Source organism: Lichenostomus cassidix, chromosome 9 (assembly GCF_008360975.1).
Source record: "Lichenostomus cassidix isolate B80296 chromosome 9, HeHo_3.0, whole genome shotgun sequence".
Classification (NCBI taxonomy): Eukaryota; Metazoa; Chordata; class Aves; order Passeriformes; family Meliphagidae; genus Lichenostomus; species Lichenostomus cassidix.
In genome coordinates this window covers 8,913,355-8,937,974 of record NC_139490.1, presented here as the reverse complement: position 1 = coordinate 8,937,974, position 24,620 = coordinate 8,913,355, and the positions used below count along the sequence as shown (strand labels likewise).

The following is a 24,620-nucleotide window of genomic DNA, read 5'->3' as shown; positions in this document are numbered from 1 at the left end:
TCCATATAGTAACTGTTTTTCCTAAGTTTTGGAGGCTTTGCAGTTGAGAGAGCTGAGTGTAACCAGGACTCCATTCTCCCTTGTGTGAAACATGGCATAGTCATGAGACTGCAGGTTAGATTCACTCTATGGCATCAGCACTCTTTATTTGGGGAGATGAAGCTGCAGATAAAGGAATTCCACAGACAGAGGAATTCCACAGATTGTTGCTCCCTTCTGTGCAGTTTAACCTGTGCAAGGTGAATTGCCATAAAACCTCCTGTCCTGAAGTTTCTTCTCAAGCAAAACCCAGTAAACCAGAAAATAATCCTAAAATGTCACTTTAAATTATGATGCTTAACATTTTTAATCTAATACAATTTTCCTTCGTATTTTCACTTAAATCTCCAATGCTCTAGTTCTTTGGGTGCTAAAATTTGGTTAAACTTCCTTAATAGAAAATTACCAAATCCCTTGGGTTGTTTTCTGGTTTTCATCAAAGACTCTAAGGGTTTTCCCATTTCAATCCAGAGTTAGTAATCAAAACCTGTTTTCAGACTGACTGAAGTTTCTGTCACAAAAGGGCTTAAAACCTCCTTTTCCTTGAGGACAGAATAGCAGACTCTTTCTGCAGCATCTGTCTGTCACATGCTAGGAGTTGAGATTTGCATGGCTGCTATGTGGAACTTCAATATCTGTGATGCTTTACTTTGTCAGTAAGTAGTTTAGACCAAGCAACGTGTTTAATTAGGAACAGCAAGATTTTAGTTGCATTTTGAGTACATGCACTTGCCAGCCTGTTTTTAGGGAGAATTGCTGTTTGATAGCATATTCCCAAGTCTGCTGGAAAGCCTAGAAATCAGACATCTGCAGAAAAGGATTGTCCTCCAAATTTGGAATACCATCTCCCAGCCACACGTGATTTCAGAGGATCTTGGGAGCTTAAGTACCTGGGAATGAGGTGGTTTTGTTGAAACTTGGGTGGAGCAGGATGCTGGTCAAGGCTGATTGTTCTGAAATAGGTTCAGATTTTGCAGGGCTGGATATACTGTCTCAGTCTGTATCTGCAGACAGCTTCCTTGGGAAGAACACTGCCAGCTTCTCTAGGTACCCTCCTGAGGCTCCTCTCACTAAAAACTTCACAGGTTTATGATTTGATGGAGGTATCTTGCCCGTCTGTCAGGGTCAGTGTGCCCCCTGAGTAGAAGCAGACAATTCCTGGGCAACAACATGCTTCATCTGAAACAGCAGAAGATTTCCACAACCCTTTCTGATTTATCATCTGTCTGACACTTGGCATTTATTTGCCCAGCCTGTGGTACTTAACCAACTTGGGCAGCTTCCATGGGGGAGTGTCGCTGGCAAGCAGGCTGGTGTTTAGCATCAGAGCTTTCAAAACAATTGTTGCTGTTGGATGGTGGTGGTGTGCTTGTGGCTGCAATCCTGACATTTTAAAGGTTCAGGATAGGTAAAGGAAATATCCTGGAATGGCTTTCCCGCGTGTTTGACAGGCACAGCTGCTCAAGAAATATCTGCCTTAATAAGATGGCAAAATCTCAGGTATTTTGTCTTCCCATGGTACACTGCAGTGTAATTGTGTGTTTGCCTTTGTTTCTCTGGGGGAACTTTGGAGGAAGAACCACAGATTCTGCTTTTCCTTTTTTATAATGCTAATTTGGGATAATGATACTTTTTTAGTCGAGTCTTCTAATTCTTGTGTGGTGAAATTCAGTTCTGAAGAATGCTGTTATCTCCCTATCTGGCACCAGTAAATATGAGCCAGCAATCTACTAAAGGCCACAGAATCAGCTCAATAAATGGAGAATGTTGGTTGCTGTGGAAATCTTTAAAATGTAGCTAATCTTGCCAGGTTCAATGTAACGTTCCTTAGATGACGTTAATCATAGTAATAAGATATGAGAGAGAAGGGAAAACTGGATTTACTGTATAGCCCCATCTGAGAAACACATGAAAAATAGAATACTCCTTTCTCTAATGGTTTAGCAACGTCATCACAAACATAAATTTCTCTTGCTTTTGAGAGAAAAAAATGTTGCATTCCTGAATCTTGTGCAACTAATGTTTTTGGCAAACATCAGCTATAGTATGTGAGTTAATATCTGATGTATCCTCTCTTGGGGAGATGAGATCTTGCCCTTGCAGGGACTGTGTTTGTTATATGTGATCTAATAACTGTCTTCCGTGCCCTTTACCAGAGCCCTGAGCACACCATGGTGGAGCAGAAGCCCTTGCATTTGACAGCAAAGCTCTCACCTCTTTGAATGAAATAGCTTCCTTCACCTATTAGCTCTCATGTCAACATGTTCCTTGGGGAAATACTTGTTGCTGTTAACCTGCTATTTTTAAAACTATTTTTTTATTCTACTCACTAGCCCCCATTATGTAGTTCAGGTAACTGCCTGTCAGTGTGGTGTTGGTCTTAGGAAAATAATAGGCTCACAGAGGAATTGAATTGATTTTTAACTAATTTTAAATATTTTCTTTCATGTGATTTGTCATCAGTTTATTTAACAGAGGTCCTGTTGAGCTCCTTCAGCGTCAGTTTCTTACGAGATTAGGGGTTTGATGCCAAAGGTGCGAGTATGGATGTTAGTGTGTGAACTTAATGAAATCACAGCGCATGTGCAATGGTTTAAAACCTGTGTAGTCAAACTAATTAAACGCAGAAGTAAATTTAGAGTTGTTACCGACAGGTGTGTCTGGCTCTTGCAGTGTCATGTCCTGACCCTGTGCTTTTTAATACTTCTGTCAATCATCACGAAGAAAATATAAAATAGGATTGAAAAGGGTTTTTTTGATGACTTAGGAGTATTGAATAATGGGGATAGTTACTGGCAGCCATCTGGATCACTTGGTGGACTGGGAAGCAGGCAAAACAAAATCCATTTATCAGATTGCCAGCATAGAGCCATGATAGCAGTGTGAGGAACCCAGTGTGGGAAGCAACAGCTTGGAAAAAAGTTTTGAGCTCTTCATGGATTAATCAGCTGAACATTCCCCTCCTGTGAAATGTGGCCAAAAGGGTAATGTATGAGCATGGGAGTTGGAAGATGGAATATGGACTGTGTGTGTCTTTGGCACGGCAGCAGCAGCTTCTGGAGTGTTGTCTCCTGTGGTGATGCCCTCAGTTAGAGGTGGATGGTGATGAATTGATGAATACTCAGAGGACGGCCACAGGGAAGATTAAAACACTGGGATCGTGAGTGAGTGATTTGAGGAACTCTGCTTTACTTATCACAGAGATGCTTGGGGGAGGGGAGTTCTCAGTAAATTGCCTACATGGGGAACAGATGTTCAGTAATAGGCTACTCAGTTGAGCAGATTATGATATAATGCATTTGAGGCTAAACAAATGCAGGCTTGAAATACAGCACAATTTAGCAGTGCGGGTGAATGACCATTGGAACAGTTTTACCAAGGCTTTTGGTATGTGGGCTGTCACCTGCATGTTTAGAAGCCCTGATAACAATTTCCACCCCTGAAAAATACTGTCATTCAAACAGGAATTAATTTATAAAAGCCTTCTGTCCTCTGCTGACCATGGGATCAGTCAGCCCACACATCCCAGTCAGGTCTGGCCTGTTCAGGTAATGTCTGAGTGTCTCACCATGGATATCCAGGTAGGTAGGATAGATACTTTGCAGCTGAATTTGGTGGCTGTTGTTGTTCCTCTCTAGGCTGTGGCTGCTGTGGCCTTTCTCTGCTGCCTTCCTCTACATCTCTGCTTCTGCCTCTCCTATCCCAAGTGCTGCTGCCCATCTTTTGCCCTCTCACCGCAACCTCCTGCTAACCAGCTCCATAAAATTCTGTGGGCTGCATGTCCTGAACTCCCTCTTGTGGGGAAAGCCAAGGTACAAGAACTGAGACTTGGCTTGGGCAGGGTGGAAAACAAAATGTTGTGATGTATTGCATAAAATAATGTCTTCTGTGACAAAAATAAAGATTTCCAGGGTGCTGAAGGAAAATGTCAACACTAGCAGCTGCAGCCCACAGATGTATGGGGCAGGTCCTGCCTTGGAGAATATTCCAGGCTCTCTGCAGATAAAAGCCAGCGGCCAGAATGTGGTTTTTTTCAGTTTGTATGTTTTTAGGAATTTTTCCCCCACAGTACATGGGATTGTGATTTATCTACCTACTGCACTGAATGGACAGCATGGGGAATGGTTCATCAGCAGATGAACAGATCCAGCAGCACCTTGGGTTACCTCAGGGTATGTAGGAATCTGAAGGCAGTTCTTTGATTTCTTCAGCTGTTAATGTCTTCTAGTATGTTAGCACCTCCTGTCAGGTATTTTGCTTTTCAAAGCTTCTTGGCTTCTTCTGATCTTTGAGCAGCTTGCTTCTCTCGAACTACTGAAACCCAGAAAAATCAAAGACAGAACTTCCACAATATTGTGTTTTTAAAGTGTTTTTCTTAAGTCTTGAAGAAGCCTTTTCACAGCATAGTTGCTGGATAAAACAAAGAGCAAAAGGTATTGTGGAAGACGTTTTGGGAAGATGGAAGGATGAGGGGGAGTGGAAGAAGCCCTGACCCACATCCCGAGGCAGGAGTGGAAGCCTGGAGGAGTGCAGTCATCAGGCGGAGTAGGTAGTGAGGAGGTCACGAGCAGGGTGGAGCAGGTTCACAGAGAGTCCTGAAAACCAAAAGAGATGTACCCCCTCCCTGACAACACCACTGTGCTGCTGCACACAGCTGGAGCACAGTAACTATTTTGATAAACTTTTAGTCTATTGCTACTAAATGAGTTTCGTCACCAGCCCTTCGTTCAGAGCCCGGAATGGTATCTTTGGCTCTTGTACTCCTGTAGTATTCCTACAACACAAACCCTGCTGAGGAATTGAATAAAACTGCAATTACTGTCTGAGTTACTGAAGTCAAAACCCTGCAAGCATGAGGATGCTTGGAAGTGTTTTGGAAGTGGAAGCATGGTGTCGTGAGCACATGATCTTGGCGGTCAGGAGCAGTTTCCACAGCATTGTTTTCCTCAGCAGAAAGAATCCATTGTGCATTTTTCTTCATTTCAGTTTTTCAAAGCCTGGGCCCTTTCCAAAAGCCAAAGTCAGCAAGAACATTTTCATTTCCCCATGTTCCATATTGAAATGTGGGGACATGCAGCACAAGAGTTTTTAATGAGTATGTGCAGCTTAAAGCAAAAGAGCAGTGGCAACATGTGCCTTCCACCATGTGCGTGCTTCCCACCTCATTTTCATGAGTCTGGAAATAAGCATCTGTCTCTACTTCTGACTTTTCTTAGTATGCATGGACATGCCACTCTTTTGCTACCTCCATTCCTAAGCAGGAATGTTTCTTCCATAATGTTTAATTCTAAGAATACTGGATGTCTGAATATTTTATGACCAGCTGCAGAGGCACAGACACCTCCAAAGGCAGCTAATGGCCTTAAGAACTTCCTCACAAACTGAGGCAGCCTGTGTTTTCCCACCCAGAGTCACTGGCTGGGGGGTAGGCTGCCTGCCTGCAGCCAACTTGTTCCCCATGTGGCAAGGATTTCCTTTGTGCTTTTTTTGTTGCATGTTCAACTTTTCTGTGCAGATTTTGGCAGACTCTCTGCCAAAATTGTTTGGAGAACCACCTTCTCCAAAGAAATGAGAAGAGCAGGGTGAGAGAGCTCTCTGGATATTTTCCCAGATGTCTACAGCGATGGCTCATAGTGTCCTGGTGCACAAACACAACCATGCCCACAGGCAACCCACTGGCTGGTGCAGGCAGAGCTGTGTTATGTTGTAAAGATTTGCTGGTAACCAGTTGGGCTTTTCCAGTCCTTTTAATCACCGCTGAACTCATATTTTAGAGCTGTGTGGACAGGCCTTCACTTAGTGTAGTGTCTTCTCTTTTTACTTTGATTTGTCTTCGGTGGAAAGTTACCTTTAGATTTATGCTGTGGCTGGACACTGGTGGCCCATCGTAATGGGTCAGTTAGTGAGGCTGGGGGCCTGGGAGCCACTTCTGACAGCTGGATTTCAAGACAGCATCCACTCAGTTCAGGATATTTGCATAGAATTTGCATTTTGGCTGAGCCCATGCATGTAAATGTAGATTTGCATTGTTTCTCTTCTTTGAATGACTGTTTAATTAACTCTAAACTTAACTGTGCAATCTGCCATCTGCCTAAATCCCTACAGTGCTGTTATATCACCATTCTTTTCTAGTTCCACCAAGGTATTCCCTTTCCCGGAAGTTTGCCCTACTTTTCAATCATTAGAATAATTTCAAATCATTCACTTCCTTGGCTGCTTTTGAGAAGGACTCACAGCAACATTGTGGGAACTCTCTTAGATTTGTGGTCTAGCTTGGACTGAGTGGAAGAATGTGCTGCAGAACCTCCAGTTTAAGATTCTTTGAATTTACATTTCATGAGAGAAGAAGGATCTTCTTTTATTTGCCTGTGATAAGGAGAATGCACTCTTTGGCTTTCTCTTAGACTCTAGATTGAGCATCTGAAATATTGCCTACCAGGTTTATCTCCTGTAGGTTTCTGTTGCAATGAAACATCACTGAACTGATAACATATCTCCAAGTCTTGCCTTTCCACTCCTACATCTCTAATGAATTCCTTCCCATGACATCCTCATTTCTCTCTATTTCTTTGTCTTTAATCTTGAGCCATCTACTTTATTTAACGTCTTGGCTTCAAGATACTGTAAAATGCATGGAGGTGGTTCTGTTCCAAGGCTGTCCAAGAACTCTGAACTCTTTTACTTCATGTTGAGAGCAATGTGGAAGCGTGGCTCTTCCTAACATAGGATGGAGCAGAGCTGTGCTTGCAGGGAGTGTGGTGGATGGGGTTTGGTACTGTATGTGTGTTATTGGGGACCTAGCACAGAGTTTTGATTGAGACAACTTCCAAGGAGTGTCTTTTTAAGTCCCGCTACAGAGCTCCTTGCCTGAGCAACTATACCAACAGCTGTCTTTGTGTTTTTCCTTTTAAAACTAAATAGAACAAAAAAGGATTTGGCTGTTACCATTAGTGGGACATTTAATCTCTTAAATCCGCAAAATATTTTGCAAAACATAAATAGCTTGTTACTTCTGGCTTGTCTGTGGCCAGTGTTTTTGTTGACATAACTCACATTTGAGATCACTTCAATGGTGTTTGTTGGTTTTGCCTGTTGTTTTTGCCTGTGTGTGGTAATTTGATCCCGGATATTGTAGTAGTCATTTAAGGGTTTGGAGATTTTTGCCTTAGTCACTTCTATAATATGGCATCTATTGGATGTCACTGGTGCATTAGAAATTCAAAACAATCTAACAAACACATTTTGGCTTTTAAAATTTGAGAGGGAATTATTCTAGAGGCTTCTTTGAGCAGCAGAAAATATCAAACAGCTTTGAAATTGCCTGTTTAAGCATAGGAAAGGGGCAGACACAGGGATCCTAGCAAAACCACCCTGATGTTAATGCAGTTTGTACTGGCAAAGCATCTTCTTCTGGGAGAGTTTATTTGACTTTGGAGAATGAAAGGGGCAGTTGCCTGGTACAACAGTGCCAACAGTAGGTCTCTGCGTGTCCAGAGCTCCCAGGCAGGACCTGCGTCCCCCCAGCTCATCAAAGCTGTGCAGAGAAAGATTCACAAAAGCACCTGAGATGAGTTGTTCAGGGGTTGTGTAGGATTGGGGATTTTTTATGGCCCAGATGTCTTTCCAAAACAAGGCAGAGTTTGTGTTGGCTGAACTTTAGTATTGAGACTATTAATACACCCTGTTACACATCAGCATCCATAGTGCCTCATAAAGTTGCAGATAGAACTTCCTGGCAGGTCTTGGAGAGTATTCATTTGCTAAAAGACCAAATTTGATGGTTTCTAAAATTTGCTTTGTCAACTCTGCCAGGAGTCAAGGGCCAACTTGAATTTACAGATTTGTGAGCTGATGCCTTGGGCTGCCACGTGGTTGGACACTAATTCATTAAGTCTCTAGTAAGGATGAGCAGGAACATGCTTTATTTAACTTTCTTGCTGTGTTTAACTTAGTCTGACTTAAGTGGGAGTGTGGGACTAACCACAGGCTGGCATCAGGGTAACTCTTATTGCCTTTGGTAGATTAATTCCTGCTTTTGGAGATAGTGCAGTGTTTGGTGACCCTTCTTTTGGTAGCTGCCATGACTTCAAGCTCATGGGTGTATCCTTATCATGCCTTACTAAGTGCACAGCTGAGTTGTCTTGAAGAATTACTTGGATGTCTTGAAGGAAATTGGTTTAAGTCATTGAAATGAGTCAGCAATGAAATGGAACATTGTAGAAATATGGACAAATATTTGGGAGCTGTATGTCAGGAGTGTCTCATTAACTGATAACAAACTGTTCTATTGCATGTTATCAGTTCTGGGGATATGCTTCTGTTTCATCTCATGCTTAAGCTAACTGGAAAACTGGGGTATTCCAAAGATTCCTTGCCATATCTAGACCATGATCTAATGCTGGGAAGCAATGGAAAATCCTCTTAGCAATAGCAGTTAGTGGAGGTGCTGCTGTCAGTCATGGACTGATAAAAATAAATAGTAGATGGAAATATTTTGTTTTGGAAAAGTTTGTAACAATATTGTTCTGTCCAATGCTTTCAACATAAATTCCTTTTTTAAAATGTGAAAGGAACCATTACATGCTGAGATAGTGTCTGGGGGGTCAGAGTCCTAAACCTGCAGAGATGTTTCCAGCACAGTTAGGATGCTCTCACAGTCCTGCCTATCCCAGGGAGCTGCCTAAGTATTGTAGGTATCTGTGTGGATAATGTAGATGGTAACAAAGCTGGAAGTTTAGAGGTAAAAATGTCTGGTGAAAATGTAGATGCCCTTTGGTAGGAAAGGGGAAAACTATACCAAGATCTCCTTATCTTGAAATTCACTTGGATCTCTTAAGTAAAAGTAGTTCTTGCTGGATCCTGGCTGGGAGTTGTCATGGATGTGCTGATGAAGATTCAGTGATACTTTCCTTCTCTGCTGGTAGTAATCAAAGAGATTGTCAGGTGTTAGAGGGCAGTTAGAATGTTTTATTTTTGGTAAATAAAATTGAGGGTCTTAGCTCTTTCTTATGTAAAGCAATATGCAAATTTTAATATAAAATTAAAGACTTTCTGGCCCTGCTAAGTTTATGTTTAGTTGAGCATTTTAGTTGATTTAGTTGACCATCTAGTTGATCAACTGACGAATAGATGTAAATTTAATTAAATGCTGTACTTTTCAAAAGCTAAACTCTAGAGTGATTTTGTATAAATTATGTCAAAATAAGCTGATTTAAAACCTCTAACCTGCTCTCTTACTGTAAGCCAGATCAATTATTTTGGGAAGCTGCCTGCATGCTTTTTTTTCCACAAATAAGAAAAGATTAATAGGTACTTAGGTTTAAAGACCAAAATGTGCCATTGTGTGGTGTCATTGTTGTGATGGAGATGAAATGAGGTGGTTTGGATTTTAGATTGAGCTCCAGCACTGTCCTTCTGGCAGAGCTCAACCAGCCCCCATGTCCTTTCAGCTCCTTTTCCTGGTGCCCATGGTGAGAATAAAAGTGAGTCACGGATTGTAAAATGCTCTGAAAGCCCACGAATGCACCCACTTTTCTTTCATGCCTCTCTTGCTCTGGAGGTGGGAGTTGTCTCTTTCTGCTTGCCACAAGTGCTTCCTCTTGGCTAGTTTCAAGGGTTTTCCTGCTCTGTGTGTGGAATTGCTGGTCCTGTTTAGGTGTCCCTCTGTCACCTTTGTAGGGAGCCTCCATGCCTCATACACATGTTGGGATTTTTTCAACCTAAATCTCCCTCCAGAGGACTTCAGGTACTGAACAGTCAACCACCTTTCCTCAAATTGTTAGTCCTTTGTTATTTCCTATTGAAAATGGCAGAATATCTAGAAATCCCAGGCAAGTGTTGGCTGCATCCACAGGGACCAGCTCTACATCATCTGTGCAGCCAGATAAACACCCAAACGTGTTGCATTTGCTGTGTGTTGTGAGTATTTTCGTGTTGTGCACTAGAATTGCTCGGTGTTTAGGCCTGAGTGGTTCTGCACAGCAGATGTGTTTGGTGCTCTGTGGTTGATTCAAGTCTCATTGGATGAGGATGGATCAGCCAACCTCAGCTCTCAGTCCCTGCTCTTCAGTCTTCCTTCCACTGAAATTTTACATTTTTTATTGTATTCATTTGCTTATTAATTTATTTAGTATTTTAATGCCTGGAATGTGTTACTACTTTGTGTGACATCCTACCTGAGAGATTTTGTTCTACCTTACAAATCATACAACTGTAACACAAAAGAAAATGTAAGACTGATACACCTGGTGTTGGAATAGGGTTTAACCAAGTTTGTGGTAGGTATTTCAGAAAGATATCATATGCTGTCTATAAAGTAGTCAAGTTACAGTTTGCTTTGTGGGATGATGTCTGTTTATGCATCAGAATATTAATGCTGGGCAGCAGGGACAGCAGGAAAGCCGATCATGAGAGGTGTTTCTAAGTTCCAATTTTAATGGACAGGTGCGTTGCAGAAGCAAATACTGACTCTAGTTGAAACAGATGGTGACCTGTAGTGAGGTCTCTTTCTTTTAGAAGAAGAAATACAAGAAATTACAGTCATGAAGAATTTGATGTGTTCCAGTTGAATGCTAATTGTGACAGTTGCCTGTGGCTTTGGAACAGGGGTGGCTTTGTTTAGCTGTAAATGTCATGGCCAACAGGGTCAAATACTACCCGAAGTGGCTGTGTGCAAACTGCCTTGCAGGCCGGCTATGTTGAAGCAGAGTTTGTTGTTCTGAGTGTATTTTGTCTTTGAGCTTGGTTTTGAGTTCGAATCTGAGCAAATGAAAAATCCCACCACAGCAAGCCCAAGGCTTAAGTGCTGAAAATGTGCAAATGCCTCTCTGCATGTCTACCTTTTATCACACAAAGACACTTCTCCACCCTTTGCTGTTGCTGTACATTATTTTTGGCTGTATGGGCCCCAAATTTTCTGAACAAATGGCCAAGCCAAGTGCCGGGACAGCTCTTTTCTGCAGTGCCCAACTCTAGCGCTCAGCTCGCTGCACAACTCATGACGTATTTTTTTGCTTCCCCCCCTCTGCATTTTAGTTTTCTGCTCTCATTTTTTTTCAGCTCCTTTCTAATTACATGTTAAGATTTAGCCTCCTTTTTATCCCAGATTCTTTAATTCATAGTAGTATTTTCTGTGACTTGCTGTCATAGAAACGAGGGCTTTAGAGTACCTTACGAGCTCATGTAATCCATTTCACTACCTCAAGGAAAAAACTACTCTTCTTAGACCAACTCTGGCAGACATCTGTCTCACCTATTTTTAAGAACCTCCAAAGAAGCAGATTGCATGACCTCTCTGGGTGATCAGCCTAAAATCCTGCCTGTCAGATTCCTTCACCAAAACGCCTCTGAAAACATATCCAAAGCAAATTTTGTTTCCAGTTCTCTACACTGTACTTTTGGTGTCTGTTTTTGTACTTAATTTGACCCTTAGGACATCTGTAAATCAGTTCATTAAGGCAGTTGCAAATCAGTTAATTTTAGTTCCATCTCAGTATGTGGTCCATACAGGTTGTGTTGCCTCAGTTGCTTCGGCTGAAACCTAAATTTGCCACTGTGCTCTCGCCATGTTACAGCTGCAACCTCCTCACACAGTCTCCGCCCTGGAAGCACCCTCGGAGTGTGAAAAGCTTGATTGTGTAGAAAGAGGCCCATCTATGTTGTGTTATTGTGACTGAAAACAGAGGCGTCCTCTTTGTTTCAGCTTCCCCTTTGGAGATGCTGCTGTGGTGTGTAATCTCTTCCTGGACTGAGCTGGCACCTTGAGTCGTCCCTCTGCCTGCCTTTTCAGGTGTCTTCCCTCCTGAATTAGGAGGATCCTTCCCTCCTGCTGATTTACCTGTTATATATATGAAAGTTGCTTTTTCTCTGGGATTAGGCAAACTAGCAGTTTTCTCTTGTTGCACCGTATTTTTAAAGATCTCTTCTTAAGTGCAGCTTTTTAAACATTTTTTTCTCGCCGCTGTGAAGCAATCTGCAATTTTGTTTAAGAAGGATACCATAGGTAAAAAATTTGCCTTGTAACTTGGATAGCACCGTAGCAAGTAAGTTGGCGTTGCACATTTTCTGACTTGCAGGTACAAGCTTGGACCCAGGGAGCGTAGCCAGGAGGGGCTGGAAGGCAAAGCTGTGATGACATGTTCAGTATCCAGGTGGAGGGCCAAGAGGGCAGCTGCGCGGCGCTGGGTTGCATTCCAATGTGCTGATCCGTGGAACAGCGTTGGCATACGCTTTGGAAGCTGCTGCTTGCTCTCCTGGCTGTAGGGAAGGGGCTGAGGTGATGGCAGGGAAGTAAGGGGTGAGTTTCTGCAGAATATTTTTATGTGATTGTGGCCTGTTCTGAGCAGGCTGGACATTTGGAGCCTTGGCACTTCTTTCTGGTGTCCCTGTGTACTGTGCTGCCTCTGGTAGCTCCGAAATTAACAACTCCAGTGTGGGTTGTTAAGAATTTTTTTTTGCCTCCTTGATTCCTGAACTGGTTAATTAAGTTGTAGGGAAGTTATATTTTCTCACTACTTGGGGGCTTAATGGGGTGGAGACTTTGGAAACAGTTTAACAATTTCACATTTTATATGCTCTAATGAATTTCCCAGGATTTTGGAAGGGTTGTATCCAACCTTAGCATCGTAATTTCCAGCGTTTTATTTATGCTAAAATAAGTTAGTGGTGTATTATGAGGCCCAAAGAGCCAACAGATTACAAATGAACTAATGAAGACATTGTTTCTCTTGGATAAAGGCTGTGACTCACGGTTGTAACTTGTACTGAAGAACTAGAGACCGTGAGCTTCACCAGGACCACAAGCTGGCACTGGGGTTCCTCTTCCCTTCCCTGTTATTTCAAACTTGTATTTGATTTCAGGTGCAGAAAAAAGAGGGTTTGCAAGGACCAGAAACAACTCTGAATGTGCAAGAACTCCCCAGAACTTCGACAGGAAGAGGCAACTCTCTGAATCGCAGACAGAAACAATGAACAATTCAGACAGCAGAATAAATCCTAGACAACTGGGAACTCCCAGAGGTATTAAAGCAGTGTGTGTACACGCTTCAGGAATAAGCTGCCTTGAAGCCTGTGCTTTAAAAGATGGCTGGGATGAATGCTATTGACTTTAAAATGGGCTGTAAAAGACTGTTGCTTATTTGTAAAATATGATTATTCCAGGCTTTTCGGTGTTCTAAATTTGGGTGCCAGTATTTCTAGGCAAACTGTTCTCAGAAGTTCAACTTTGAATATAAAACCTGTGTACAGATTCTGTTAAGTTACACGGGCATGTTTGGTGGGTAAAGTAACACATATGAGTTTTTGTTTGCAGGAGGATCCTATGCTGCTGTCCCAACATCAGGTGACAGAAAGAATCTAAATAAACCCACTCGAGGGAGGAAGAAGAGTATATTTGAAGCCTACATGTCAAAGGAAGATGTTTCAGCAGGACTGAAAAGGGGAGAGCTAATTCAGGTGCCTGAAATATACAATGTCCATGCTCTTGTGATAAGTCTGTGGAAATCACAGGCAGTTGTTGGAAATCAGCAGCAGCTGATGACAAGGAATTGATGTAACACTTGTACATGCCAGGGGAAGATATTTTCCCTTTCTCAGGATGTTCTACAAGTGGGATGGAATATTCTGCATTCCTCTGAAGTAGTTTTTTGTTTCGTTGCATGTTCTGTAAAATTCCTTGCATGCACTAGTGATAAATCGCAGATTTCTGGTTGAATAGTCTGCTGGCCATGATGGGCATTATTGGGGAGACACTTCCTTTTACAAGTGATGCTCAAAACAAAGCAGTTGCTGGCAGCTTCTGTCTGCGTCAGTGTAAGTAAAAACAAATGCCCTTAGGAAGATACCTCCTACTGAAATTTCTCACAAAAATGTTCGTGCTTCTTTTTGGAGCAGCAAAACTGCAGCCTCATTAGGCAGCAGTTCTTTTCTAAAGAATGTGGGGGTGGACCTGCCATTTGTGTGGATAAAGGAGATTTGCATGAAGGCTGGCAGGGCTGAGATGGAGAAGGGAGTGTCCTTGCACCACATTCATAGTAGTCCTCAACGTGGTGTGATGTTCTTCTGGCATCCCAGTGAGATCAGACTGACTGGAGAAAAAGAGACAGGTGGAAGTCAGTTAGGGTATGACATCCATGCTGAGGCATCGTTTGCCCAAACACACACTGGTCCATTTTCATTGAATTAGTGTTGTAGTGCTGGTGAGGTTGTGATACTTGCTCTCATCAATACTTTGGAGTTGCAAATGACATCACCTCAATTTTTGTCTGATTTTTTGGTTATAATTCTTGTCTAATAATATAAGGGTGTAATTTCTGGAGGTGTGATGAAGATCTCACATAAAAGACTGCCTGATTCCATCCTGAAGACCAATCTCATACACCCTTAGCTTTGAGAAAAATCATATCCCTGCTGATGATCAGCGTCATCCACTGGGCTACTCAGACCTTAGTATGCATTTTTAAAGACCATCACAGACCTCTGCAATGGGAAGCAAATGGTGAGGGAGGAAATGAGAGCCTTAAGCTGTGACTTCCCTCATGGCAGCACTGGCATATGGCATCAACTAAAGTTCCTGCCTTACCTTCGGGAGTGTTTTTGGCACCATTTTTGGTAACACAGCCTGATTGCGTTAAGTGCACTGTGTGTAGACTGCCGATGAGGTCAAGTGCAGCTGCAGATGAGGCACATCAGGCTATGACTACTACCTGAGAATCCCACTGAAATGCTGAGTCCCCACAGACCTGTGATTGCATGATCCCTGGCAAAAGAATCCCTAATTCTTGTAAATGTGTAGTGTCTACTCCAGGACATGTGCTGCGTAACTGGAAGAGTCATGTGTGCTTTCTTAGGAGGTATCTGTTTTACTTTCATCCAGTTCCACATCTCAGGGAAACAACTGAGACTGTAGAAGCTGGATTTACTCATTCAGAGCTGAGTGATAGATCATGGGCATCCCAGCTCTGTGTTTCTCAACTTCAGTTCATTCATCCTTATGATTTCATCAAGACCATTCATCACTGCAGCCTCAACCAGAATATGTGAGATCCTGAAAGCAACTTTAGTGAATGGATAAATATTCTGTGTTCTTCTCTATGATGGCAAGAGACAAAATGAACAAATACCTGTTGCGTTAATCCCCAAAAGCAGGGCATTGTTCTGGCATAGTAACTTGCAAAAAGGTTCCATAAGAGCCTATGGAAGGGGGGAATAAACCTACTGATCTGAATCTGATGGTCCTGAAGAAACTGGAGTGCTGCCAGGCAAAAGCATGACGCTCTGAACATGGGCTGTCCCCTAGAGCATCCTGGAAGCACTGGATCTACTTATATTTGGATGAGAATTTGAGAGCTCTGTTAGAGAGAAGAGAGCCTACCATGACACTCAGATTTTTGCTGGACTGTGGCAATGCAGCTGTGCAACAAAGTGTTCCTGAAAGCCCAACCCATGGAAACTGCTGGCAGACCTGGAGATTGCTCAGATGACACACAAGTGCCATGACGATTAAGCAGCCCTAGATCAGGAAGAGTGAAACGTTATCTTTATGGGTGCTGACGTCTGTCAGTAATATTGGTCTTAATGGCTTCTGGTACTGTATCTGACAAAACTCCTGCTTTGATAAGTAGCACGAGAAGTGTGCCCTGCGGATTCCTGGATTCATTTAGTCATGCGACGTGTGTGGAAATGTCCTTCCGCAAGAAAAGGGATCTGAGCTCAGGCGCTTACGAGTGTGTAGAATTCCCACCTCCGTGCCCTTAAAGTTGCAGGGAGCAAACACCACGTGTATGGGGTTGATTGGAATCACACCGGATGGCCTGAAGGCAAACAAGATTGAATAACTCCTGCATCGTTCTGTGAGTGCACAATGATGGTTATACACAACAGATGAAATTGGGCTGTGTATTAAAGAACATTGACCCGAAGGACTCTAATCATCCTCTGAAGCATCAGCCAGAAACTCATGTCTGCTCCACGCCTTCAGCATCTCCCAGACCCTCCCTGCAGGGCTGCTGGGGTCAGGCGGAGAGAACAGAGATCCATGCAAAGACTGCTTTGCTGTTCAGAGGGTGTTTTTCCTTGGAAAGCTGTTCTTTTGTAGATGTCAACGCTGGGGTTTCCTTGGTTTTTGTGGATTGTTTTTTCAAAGAAAGCCTTGGTAGCAATCAGATACTTGGGAACCCTGACCATTTTTTGGTGTTTCATACATACAAATAAATCTAGGCGTATGTGTTACAATAGCTGTTATAAACAGCTACTTGGTTTCGGATGCTTGAAGTTTAATCTGAGTACTGCCTGTCCTGGTTCTAGCAGAGTGGCTTGAGAAATTGTGACCCTTTTGTGTCTCACTGGGAAAGTTCAATAAGGTTAGAAACTTTATTGGCAAGAACCTGTGAAGCTGTCTTGAATCATCAGAAAGTGTTTTAGAAACCTTACTGCAGACCTTGTTCTTCCCTTTCATAACAAAGGCCCTAATGACAGAAAACCACTGATAAATATAGCAGCTATTATTTGCAAGCTATTGTAAAATAATACAACATTGGTGTGACATCATGAGACTCTGCAGCCAGATCCTCACCCCCTAATACACATATGAGAACAGTTGTTCATTGCAGATGGGGAGAGTGACTGGTTCCAGATATGATATCACAGCGTGAAATGTACAACATTGTAAATAGGATTTTCATGGGCACAAATAATAGGACCCATCTGCTTTCTAAGATAAGTTTTGTGAGTTTCTTGCTTAAAGGAAAGAGCTGAAGTATTTTAATACTACTTGACGTAAGAATTCTAATGCTGATCATAATTAGGTAGTGCATATAAAATGCAGATAAGCAGGCTGCACAATAAATGTGGTAACACCGTGCTCCTTTGTGCGTTTGCTGGAGCTGGGCATCCGTGGGCATGTTGCTGCCCTGGCAACTTCTGAGCCATGGACAGAAACCCTGATTTTTCATGTGGATGATGTGACTGATTGACAGCTGTCCCAAACTATTCTAGGGAATTGTTCAGAGGAACATAGGATATCCTCTCGTCTGCTTAGTGCTGGTGGGTAGATGCATGTATGGGAATTGTTTGACTCATTGTCAAACAAAGCAATAATCCCTTTCCATTTTTCCTTTTTCTTTGTAGCAGCTTCCTTTACTAACAGTTTCTGATGACTGATCCTGGGAAATAAGTGGAGGAGGAGGATCATTGAGAGTTTTCCGTCAGTGGCTACCAGTGCTAATAGAGACTGATGACAGCAAGTCAGCTCTCACTTTGCTTAAGCATAAAATACCCCAGGGTTGCTCCCAGTGGGTCATCTTTGTTTCTGTGCTGTTGTCCTGGGTTGTGCCTGCCATGGGGGCAAGTGTCCTTATTAGTACTAGTTATAGGAGACATAAAATGAGATAGTGCAGCAAAGTACCCAAATAGTATCTAAAGAGTATAGAGAACATGCTGCTGGTATTCTGTGTTTCTTGGTAAACATCAGATAAGTGCAATGGAAAACCTTAGTAAATCTGCAAAGCCTTCTTCAAGGCAGCAAAACTTTCACATGTAATCAGCTCTATTTTCCTATTGTCTGAGTGTTTCCCAGAATACATAAAAAAATTATTTGCCGCAGTAAATTTTTAAAGAAGCAATTCCTGTGAGATGCTTCTATGATTGCTTAACACAGAAGTGCAAACAGATGGAATCTTTTCATATAATAAATTGGCTAACGTTACTTGAAATACACAAGTGGAGAAATTTCTAAAGTTTCAGCCCAGAGCAGAAGCTTGTTAGAAGGCAGATACCTAAGCTGTATTCTCATAAGATTCAAATGCTGTCACTCTTAATTGCAGTCACCTGACTCCCAATTCTGAGGATCCTCTTGGGATGTGAATGGCACTGTTGTGTAGCCTATAAGGCTTTGGTTGGCTCTGCCTGTCTCTTGGATGGACCTGAGTGCAAGCAGCAAAACTGGTTGGTTTATTTTGGAGGGGTGATATGAATTTGTTGCAGGTGACTTGGCCCTTCAGTTGGCAGATAACAAAGCAGAAATAGATAGACCATGGAATTTTCAAATGTGTTTAAGATAGTTTGCCTTTAAGTGTGTTTAAACAGAATTTAATCCTGTAGACTTTAAATGTTTATTTTTGGAAAATCCTTTTGATTCTTTTTTGGAAAAGTACTTTATTATCACAGAGTTACTGCTGCTGTCTGTTTGCAGGAACAGCTTAAGCAGCCAGAGCCCCATAAGAATGATACCTGCTGCCATGCAAGCTCAGCTTTTCCTCTTTCCTTGCATCCTCCAAAATAAGCAAAACTAACATTCTCCTTTTCCAAGACAGAGCAAGCCAAATTGTTTCCATTATCCATTTGTTAATGAAGTTAGTGGATGCTCAGCAGAAAATGTGTGAAGGGAACAGGAGGGCTTGGATCCTCAGTTCACCCAGTAGCAGCAACAACTAATGATTCAACATCTCTTCGATGACAGACTGCAGTAGATCAGCTTAAGCCTATCATGAAACTGCCTTTTGGCTTGAAATTGCCTGGATGCTAAGTTGTCAAGACTTGAAATGTATAATGGAAATTTAGATGTATCTCTCATGTTTCACAGTAGATATATTACCCACAGCTCTCTAATTTAACTGGTGTTATATAAAATTAATAAGATTCAGGCATAATCTTTCTCCTTCTATTCTTTTTTTTTAAGGGACCCTTGAGAATAAATCCTAAGAAGTACCATGAAGCCTTCATTCCATCTCCAGTAAGTGTAATTTTATAATGCTTTGAAGTTTGTAAGTAAAGGTGCATTAAGATGGGAGTTATGCTGTGCACAGAGGTCACTCAGAGGTGAATGAGTTGGAATAAATGAACACAATCTGGATTTTCATTTATATCAAATATTCCCAAACAAATCCTGCTTTCTCATACCTCAAAGAAACTCTTTGCTTGTGCTGAAGTTGGGGATACTGCAGGGTCCCACAGAGGCCAGCTGAAGTCAGGTTTGAGGACCACCAGATAGCGTAATCAGAAACCCTCGGTTTATGGCTGCAGAGGTTTTATAGATTTTCCACTGATTTAAGTTAATCTTCCCTAAACAAATATGCTCTCCATTTTCGATCTGCTGCATGAGCTAATTTGAAAAGTCATTCCAGAAATAATATGCGTGATTCCTTTTCATGTGCCCGCTTTGGCGCGGACTGTATCTTGGTTGGCTTGGGATGTGCTTCTGTCACATGGGACTGGCTTGCACCTCTTCTGTCTTCTTTCCTTATTTTGACAGAAAAGAAGGACTCTTGCAATTTCAGGGCCTTCCAGTTGGGAAGGTGACATCACAGCTGGCACAGCCAAAGCTTTTTATCTGGAACGGACTTGGTCAAAGTGTTGCTGTTAATGAGAGAGTTTTATATTGAAATGTTTTGCTGGTGTGAGGATGAGAAGGCAGAGCCTGCCCTGAGACAGTGAAACATTGATTATGTTGTTGTCCCTGCTACTGACAGCGCTATTGTTTTGGGGCTTGGACTGAAAGCCTTGAAATTCATGGTGTTTTTCAGATTATGTTGTTGATTTGGGGCAATGTTTTGAAGCTTTGTTAGAGAAGGTTGGCATTACAGGGGTGGGGAAGGTTTGGAGCTACACAAAATATACTAACATTAATTAGAGGAAGATGTACTGAGCAGCTCTCTGGTACGTCAGTAGGATGTTGTGTAAGTAAAAGGAACTTTGATCCTTCCTTTGCCAGGTGTCCTTGTAGGTGTGGTAAGTGTAAGCTGTTAAATATACTTGATTTATAAAATGCAAGGTTAAAAGAGAAATTCAGCTACTCTCATATTTGGATGTGAAGCTTTACCCCTGATCGCCCTTCTGGTGTCCAGCTGTTGCCTTGTGCCTGTTCTGTGTGCAGGAATGAATGCATTAAGGAGGGCTAGCAGAGGTGGTTATCTCAGCTATCTTTCTACTTTTCTGCCCTTTATGGAGCTGAATACCAGAACCAGGAGAATCAACACCTGGATGAAGATGACTCTGGCTGGTGTTGGCACAGTCCTTTAAGACAGATGCTTGGGGAAGCTAATCCTTTGTATAACATTATTTGCCATAATAGAGGGGTTTGCAGCCTTGGTGTTCTGCAGCACTTCCCATCATTGCCAGATGCTGCAAGAACCGCAGCTGTGACAAATCACCACTTCTCTCCTGCTGTTGACGAGACCACTGTACCCCTTTCTCTTCAGCTATGACTTGGCCATGACTTCATGGAGTTCAATGCAACAGCTGTTCACCTTACACTAGAAGTCCCCATGTGTTTCTTGCTGCGCATGTGCTCTGTCTGCTCTTCTCATTGTTGCATGAAGAGTTGAGGGGAAGGCCCAGGGCTTTTCTCTTGAAAACTACCCAGAGAACAGACCCCAGGAATTAAAATCTCTGCCGCACATCTCATGTGTTCCCTGTGCAGGGTGGTGTGGTTTGAAGTGTCAGTGTGAAGGATGGTCCTGCTGAGCATGGGTGACAAAGTGACTGGGGCTGTGCTGTGCTTGTGGGAGACACTTCCAGAGCAGATGGGAGTACTGCAGATCTCTTTTCAGAGAGGAGTAGGGAGCACTGCTGGAGATATTCACAGAGAAAGCCCCATGTGTCTGGAGGGTGCTGCAGAAGTCTTGAAGCCATTGTTGCCAATGGAGTAGATACACCCCAGGGACAGCTGAGATTTTGCAAGTGATTGTGTTCTGTTGTCATTCAGTGCCGTTTTAATTGCATTAGTAATCTGAAGTGTCAGCTGTGCAGAGGAAGAAGTGGGATGCACAAATTTTCTTGGAAGTGAGTAAGTTCACCCAACAATTGTAAGCCTGTAACTCAGGATACAGAGATGTTTCTTTTTGGAGGGAAAACCAAAACTGATGGCAATTTTCTGATTACAGCTTTGTTGCAGATGTTGAAATTAACTGCTGTAAAATAGGTGTCCATGCACATATATAAGTGTATGTGTGTATATATGTATATTGTTTGGAATGAGAGTGTGTGGCTGCAATTAAAGACAGAATTCTTGCAGAGTGGAGAGATGCAGCATTAACTAGCTGATGTGACACATCAGGCACCTTTACAGGAAGTTGAAGAAAAGGTCTGCTTTGTATTTCCATGGACACAGGAGAGAAGGAAAAAAGGTGTAGAGCAAATTATTGTGAATGCCAGGCTGTGTCCTGCAGCACAGAGCAGCTACAGGTACAGACAAAAAAACCCCCAAACTCAAACCAGGAATTTGCCTTAAAAAGTGACTTTGAACTTTTCATTTTTATGTATGTGACAGATTTAGGTAAAAAGTTAGAGCTGAAAGGGAAGGGTGGGGAGAAATAAGGAATAAGACCATGTGTAAAAAATCTGGCTTTTTGAAAAGAACGGTTTCCAATTTGAATTATGTTGGTCCAAGAGGCTTTGCAATTTTTCTGCATTTTGTCATGGGAGGCAGCTTTCACACAGCTGTTGAGCTGCTGCTGCTGCTGCTGCTTTTCTTTCTAAGAGTAATTTGGTCTCTTGGAGGGCAGCCTTAGTTTCACATCATGGCAGGGTTCTTCCTTTCATTGTTTTGGTATCTAAGCAGAGTAGGATACTTATGTGATATTAGGGCTTCAGGTTTTCAGGTTATAAAAGAAGTTTTGCTTGGACACTGAGCATGCTGGTAGTTGTGATTTGATTTACTCACGCATGAGACTCAGGAGTGTCTGAGAAACAGCTGAAGTTGTAATTAAGACTTTAAGTCTTGTGAGGCTGTTTTTTCTTTGAAAGACAATGAAGTACTAATCTGAAGAAACTCAACCTCATTTTTTGTACCTCACAACTATGCGAACTAGAAAAACTATTTTAACTGCTCACAGTGATACTAAATGCTCACATTGTTTGACATGTTCATTGTACTGTAAACAGACACAGAATTTTTTGTATACCGAATTATGGGAAAACAAATGAAAGTAGCAAGACCACAGTTAATAATTATCAAAAAAGAAAATAAGGACAAAACTGGCAATCTTTTAAAAACTAAAAACCTTGTGTTGGCATCTTCAGGAAAATTTCTTCACCCCATGAAGGAAATCTCCCAAACTAAATCTAGAATAACTGAATTCCAAACATGTCTGGGGCGGGTAATCATAGTGTGTGCGTGTGTGCAATTAGTAGAGGCTCTTGTGCAAGGATGCTAACCCAGAGAATTCAGAGAAGGTGTCCTGACATGTCTGTTACAGTAAAAGATCTCCTGGCTTGCACTTGGCACCTGTAGTCATCATTATTTGGGATATCTTCTAACATCAGTTGTGCCAAATGCAGAATATATGGTGTTAACTCATTTGAAAAGCAAGAGAGTGCATCCCTAGCCACAATCCAGACTGCCTTCACAGAGTGACCTGTTGGTCTGAGAGCTGCATGTCTCTGCTTTCCGACCTCACCAGGAGAGCAGCAGGAGCTCTGCATGGAGCACTTTGCAGAGAATGTCTTGTAAACAGTTCTGAACACTTCTTTGTTCTGAACAGTGGCTTTGAATGTTTGAGGTGGGAAATTAATGTGTCAAGAGCTGTGATGGCAGAAAACTCTGCACCTATTCCCAAGAGTAACTGTAGAGGAACTGAGACAACACATCTTGAGGGCTTGGCTCTGTCTTGAGTAAATAGTGTGGAACTACTGTACTGGCACATCCATACAAAGGTACTCATTTGCTGAAAGATACTGTGTGTTAAAGGGCATGTGGTGAATCCATTTCATTCCTGTGCACAACTGCAGGATGTTTGCCTCACCAGGGTGTGTGTCCTTTTGATGGCAGTGTTTTAAACCTCATAACAAGCATGATTTAATATGTTTTGGTCTGGTCTGGCACTTACTTTTCTTCCTCTTTGACTAGGATGGGACTCGCGATATCTTTATTGATGGAGTGGTTGCTCGCAACAGAGCCCTGAACGGTGACATCGTGGTGGTGAAACTGCTTCCCAGGGATCAGTGGAAGGTCAGTTCAGTATATCTTTGCTGTGATTTGAGAGAAAGAGCTTATTACAATTTTCATCACTAAACTTGTAGGGCCTGAGACAGACAACAGAGAGTTGCCTACAAATCAGATTAGCTAAATTGCAGTTTATGCTGCTGTTGATTAAAACACTTTATCCATTACAATGTTTAGAAGAAGTGATACCTGAGGCGTTGAAATCTCATTCTTTGCATGGAATGGCCGTCATTATCACTCTAGGGGAAAGTCTGATGACAAGGCTGGTTCCAAGCACAGTTGTCAGAGGTGACTTTTGGTATCTGTTATTTAGCTGTCTGCATTCTGTGGTGTTGGATAGCTCTGTGTAGGTGTTAGCAATTGCTCATGTATTTGACAAGTGTTGTTCACAAAGCTTTTGTTATGATTAACTCTCTCTAATTTTTGGGTCCTCAGTCCATGAAAAGCTTATCTTGTCACAGCTCCAGATTTTGTAGTAATACCCTTCTTTACATGAATGAAGCATGTGTGAAATGACTGGAGCAATACAAATGTGGGACAATTGCTTTCATTTTCATGTCTGAGAATTTCACTAAGATCACTGTCTGGGTTTTTTTGGTTCTTTCACTGGTGAAACTTGTTTCCCTGATCAGGCTTTGTCCTTCCAAATATCTGGACAATTTTATCTTGTTTGTAGGTTTGTCTTTTAATGCCACTATGCAAGGGCAGTTCTTGCTCCTTTTGTCTAGTTGCTGGGAGATGGAAGCTACAGTCAGCGATTTTACAATGGTTTTTCACATGTAAGCATGCCAGAACCACCACAAATTGTTTTTCAAACACAGTTTTTGAATTCTTCTTGAGAGTTTAAAAACTGCTGTATATCTTTTGGAAAATAGTAATAGTATGGATGTTTCCAGCAGGGTGGGGACTGGTCTGAACTGCTTTCGCCTGGTGCTTTTTGCTCAGTCTAGCTACCTTCTCTACCTGTCTTTGTTTGAAGTTACATGTTTTTAGACTTGAAAATGCGAGGTCTTCATTCTGGTCATTTGCTGAACCTTTTACCTATTCTGTTTAAATCTAATAACAATTGAAATGATGGTTTGAAACATGTTAGAACTTCTCTTCCTTTTAAGTATGCATAAAATGAGTAAATGACTGGAGTATTTATTGTCACAAGTAAGTACAAAACTACCTAATACAAAAGGCAACCATAAGTGAGATCTAAGATATTACAGGTATATCCATTTACAAATAAATAAAATAAAAGAAAGAGGTCTGCTGCTATCTCAGTAACTTCTGAGAACCAGTTTTGAGGGTCAAGGCAAAATTCTTCGATAGCTATTCAATACTCCAAGTCGGAGTTCACTGAAACTGTGTTGATAACTGTGTGTTTTGATCACCAAATCCATGTATGTGGGTTATCCTTTGCATTAAACCATTCCATATGGATGGAAAAATGGAATAGTTTGGATGTGTAGATCCGTTACCAGGACCTGCCAGCACAAGGGCTTCTTTGTAGGCTTGATAGAGGTTGGCTGAGCTGGAAGCTTTGTCTGCAGTTTTCCATTTGTGTCTGTCTCTAAACAAAGATAGTGCCTCTCTCTCTCTCTCTCTCTCTCTTCTATCCTCACACCTTCATATGTTCAGCAGTAATGATCTTTTATGA

The 24,620-nt window shown here is 42.0% G+C and overlaps 1 protein-coding gene across 1 annotated transcript in view; it reads left to right on the top strand.

Annotated features, from left to right (window-relative positions):
* Window positions 1-24,620, top strand: part of DIS3L2 (DIS3 like 3'-5' exoribonuclease 2) — a 180,832-nt gene that overhangs the window by 5,641 nt on the left and 150,571 nt on the right. Inside the window, exons 3-6 of the mRNA XM_085069257.1 lie at window positions 12,898-13,056; window positions 13,349-13,491; window positions 18,713-18,766; window positions 22,880-22,981. Of these exons, the coding sequence (XP_084925383.1) occupies window positions 12,898-13,056; window positions 13,349-13,491; window positions 18,713-18,766; window positions 22,880-22,981 (458 nt within the window). The remainder of the gene's footprint in view (window positions 1-12,897; window positions 13,057-13,348; window positions 13,492-18,712; window positions 18,767-22,879; window positions 22,982-24,620) is intronic.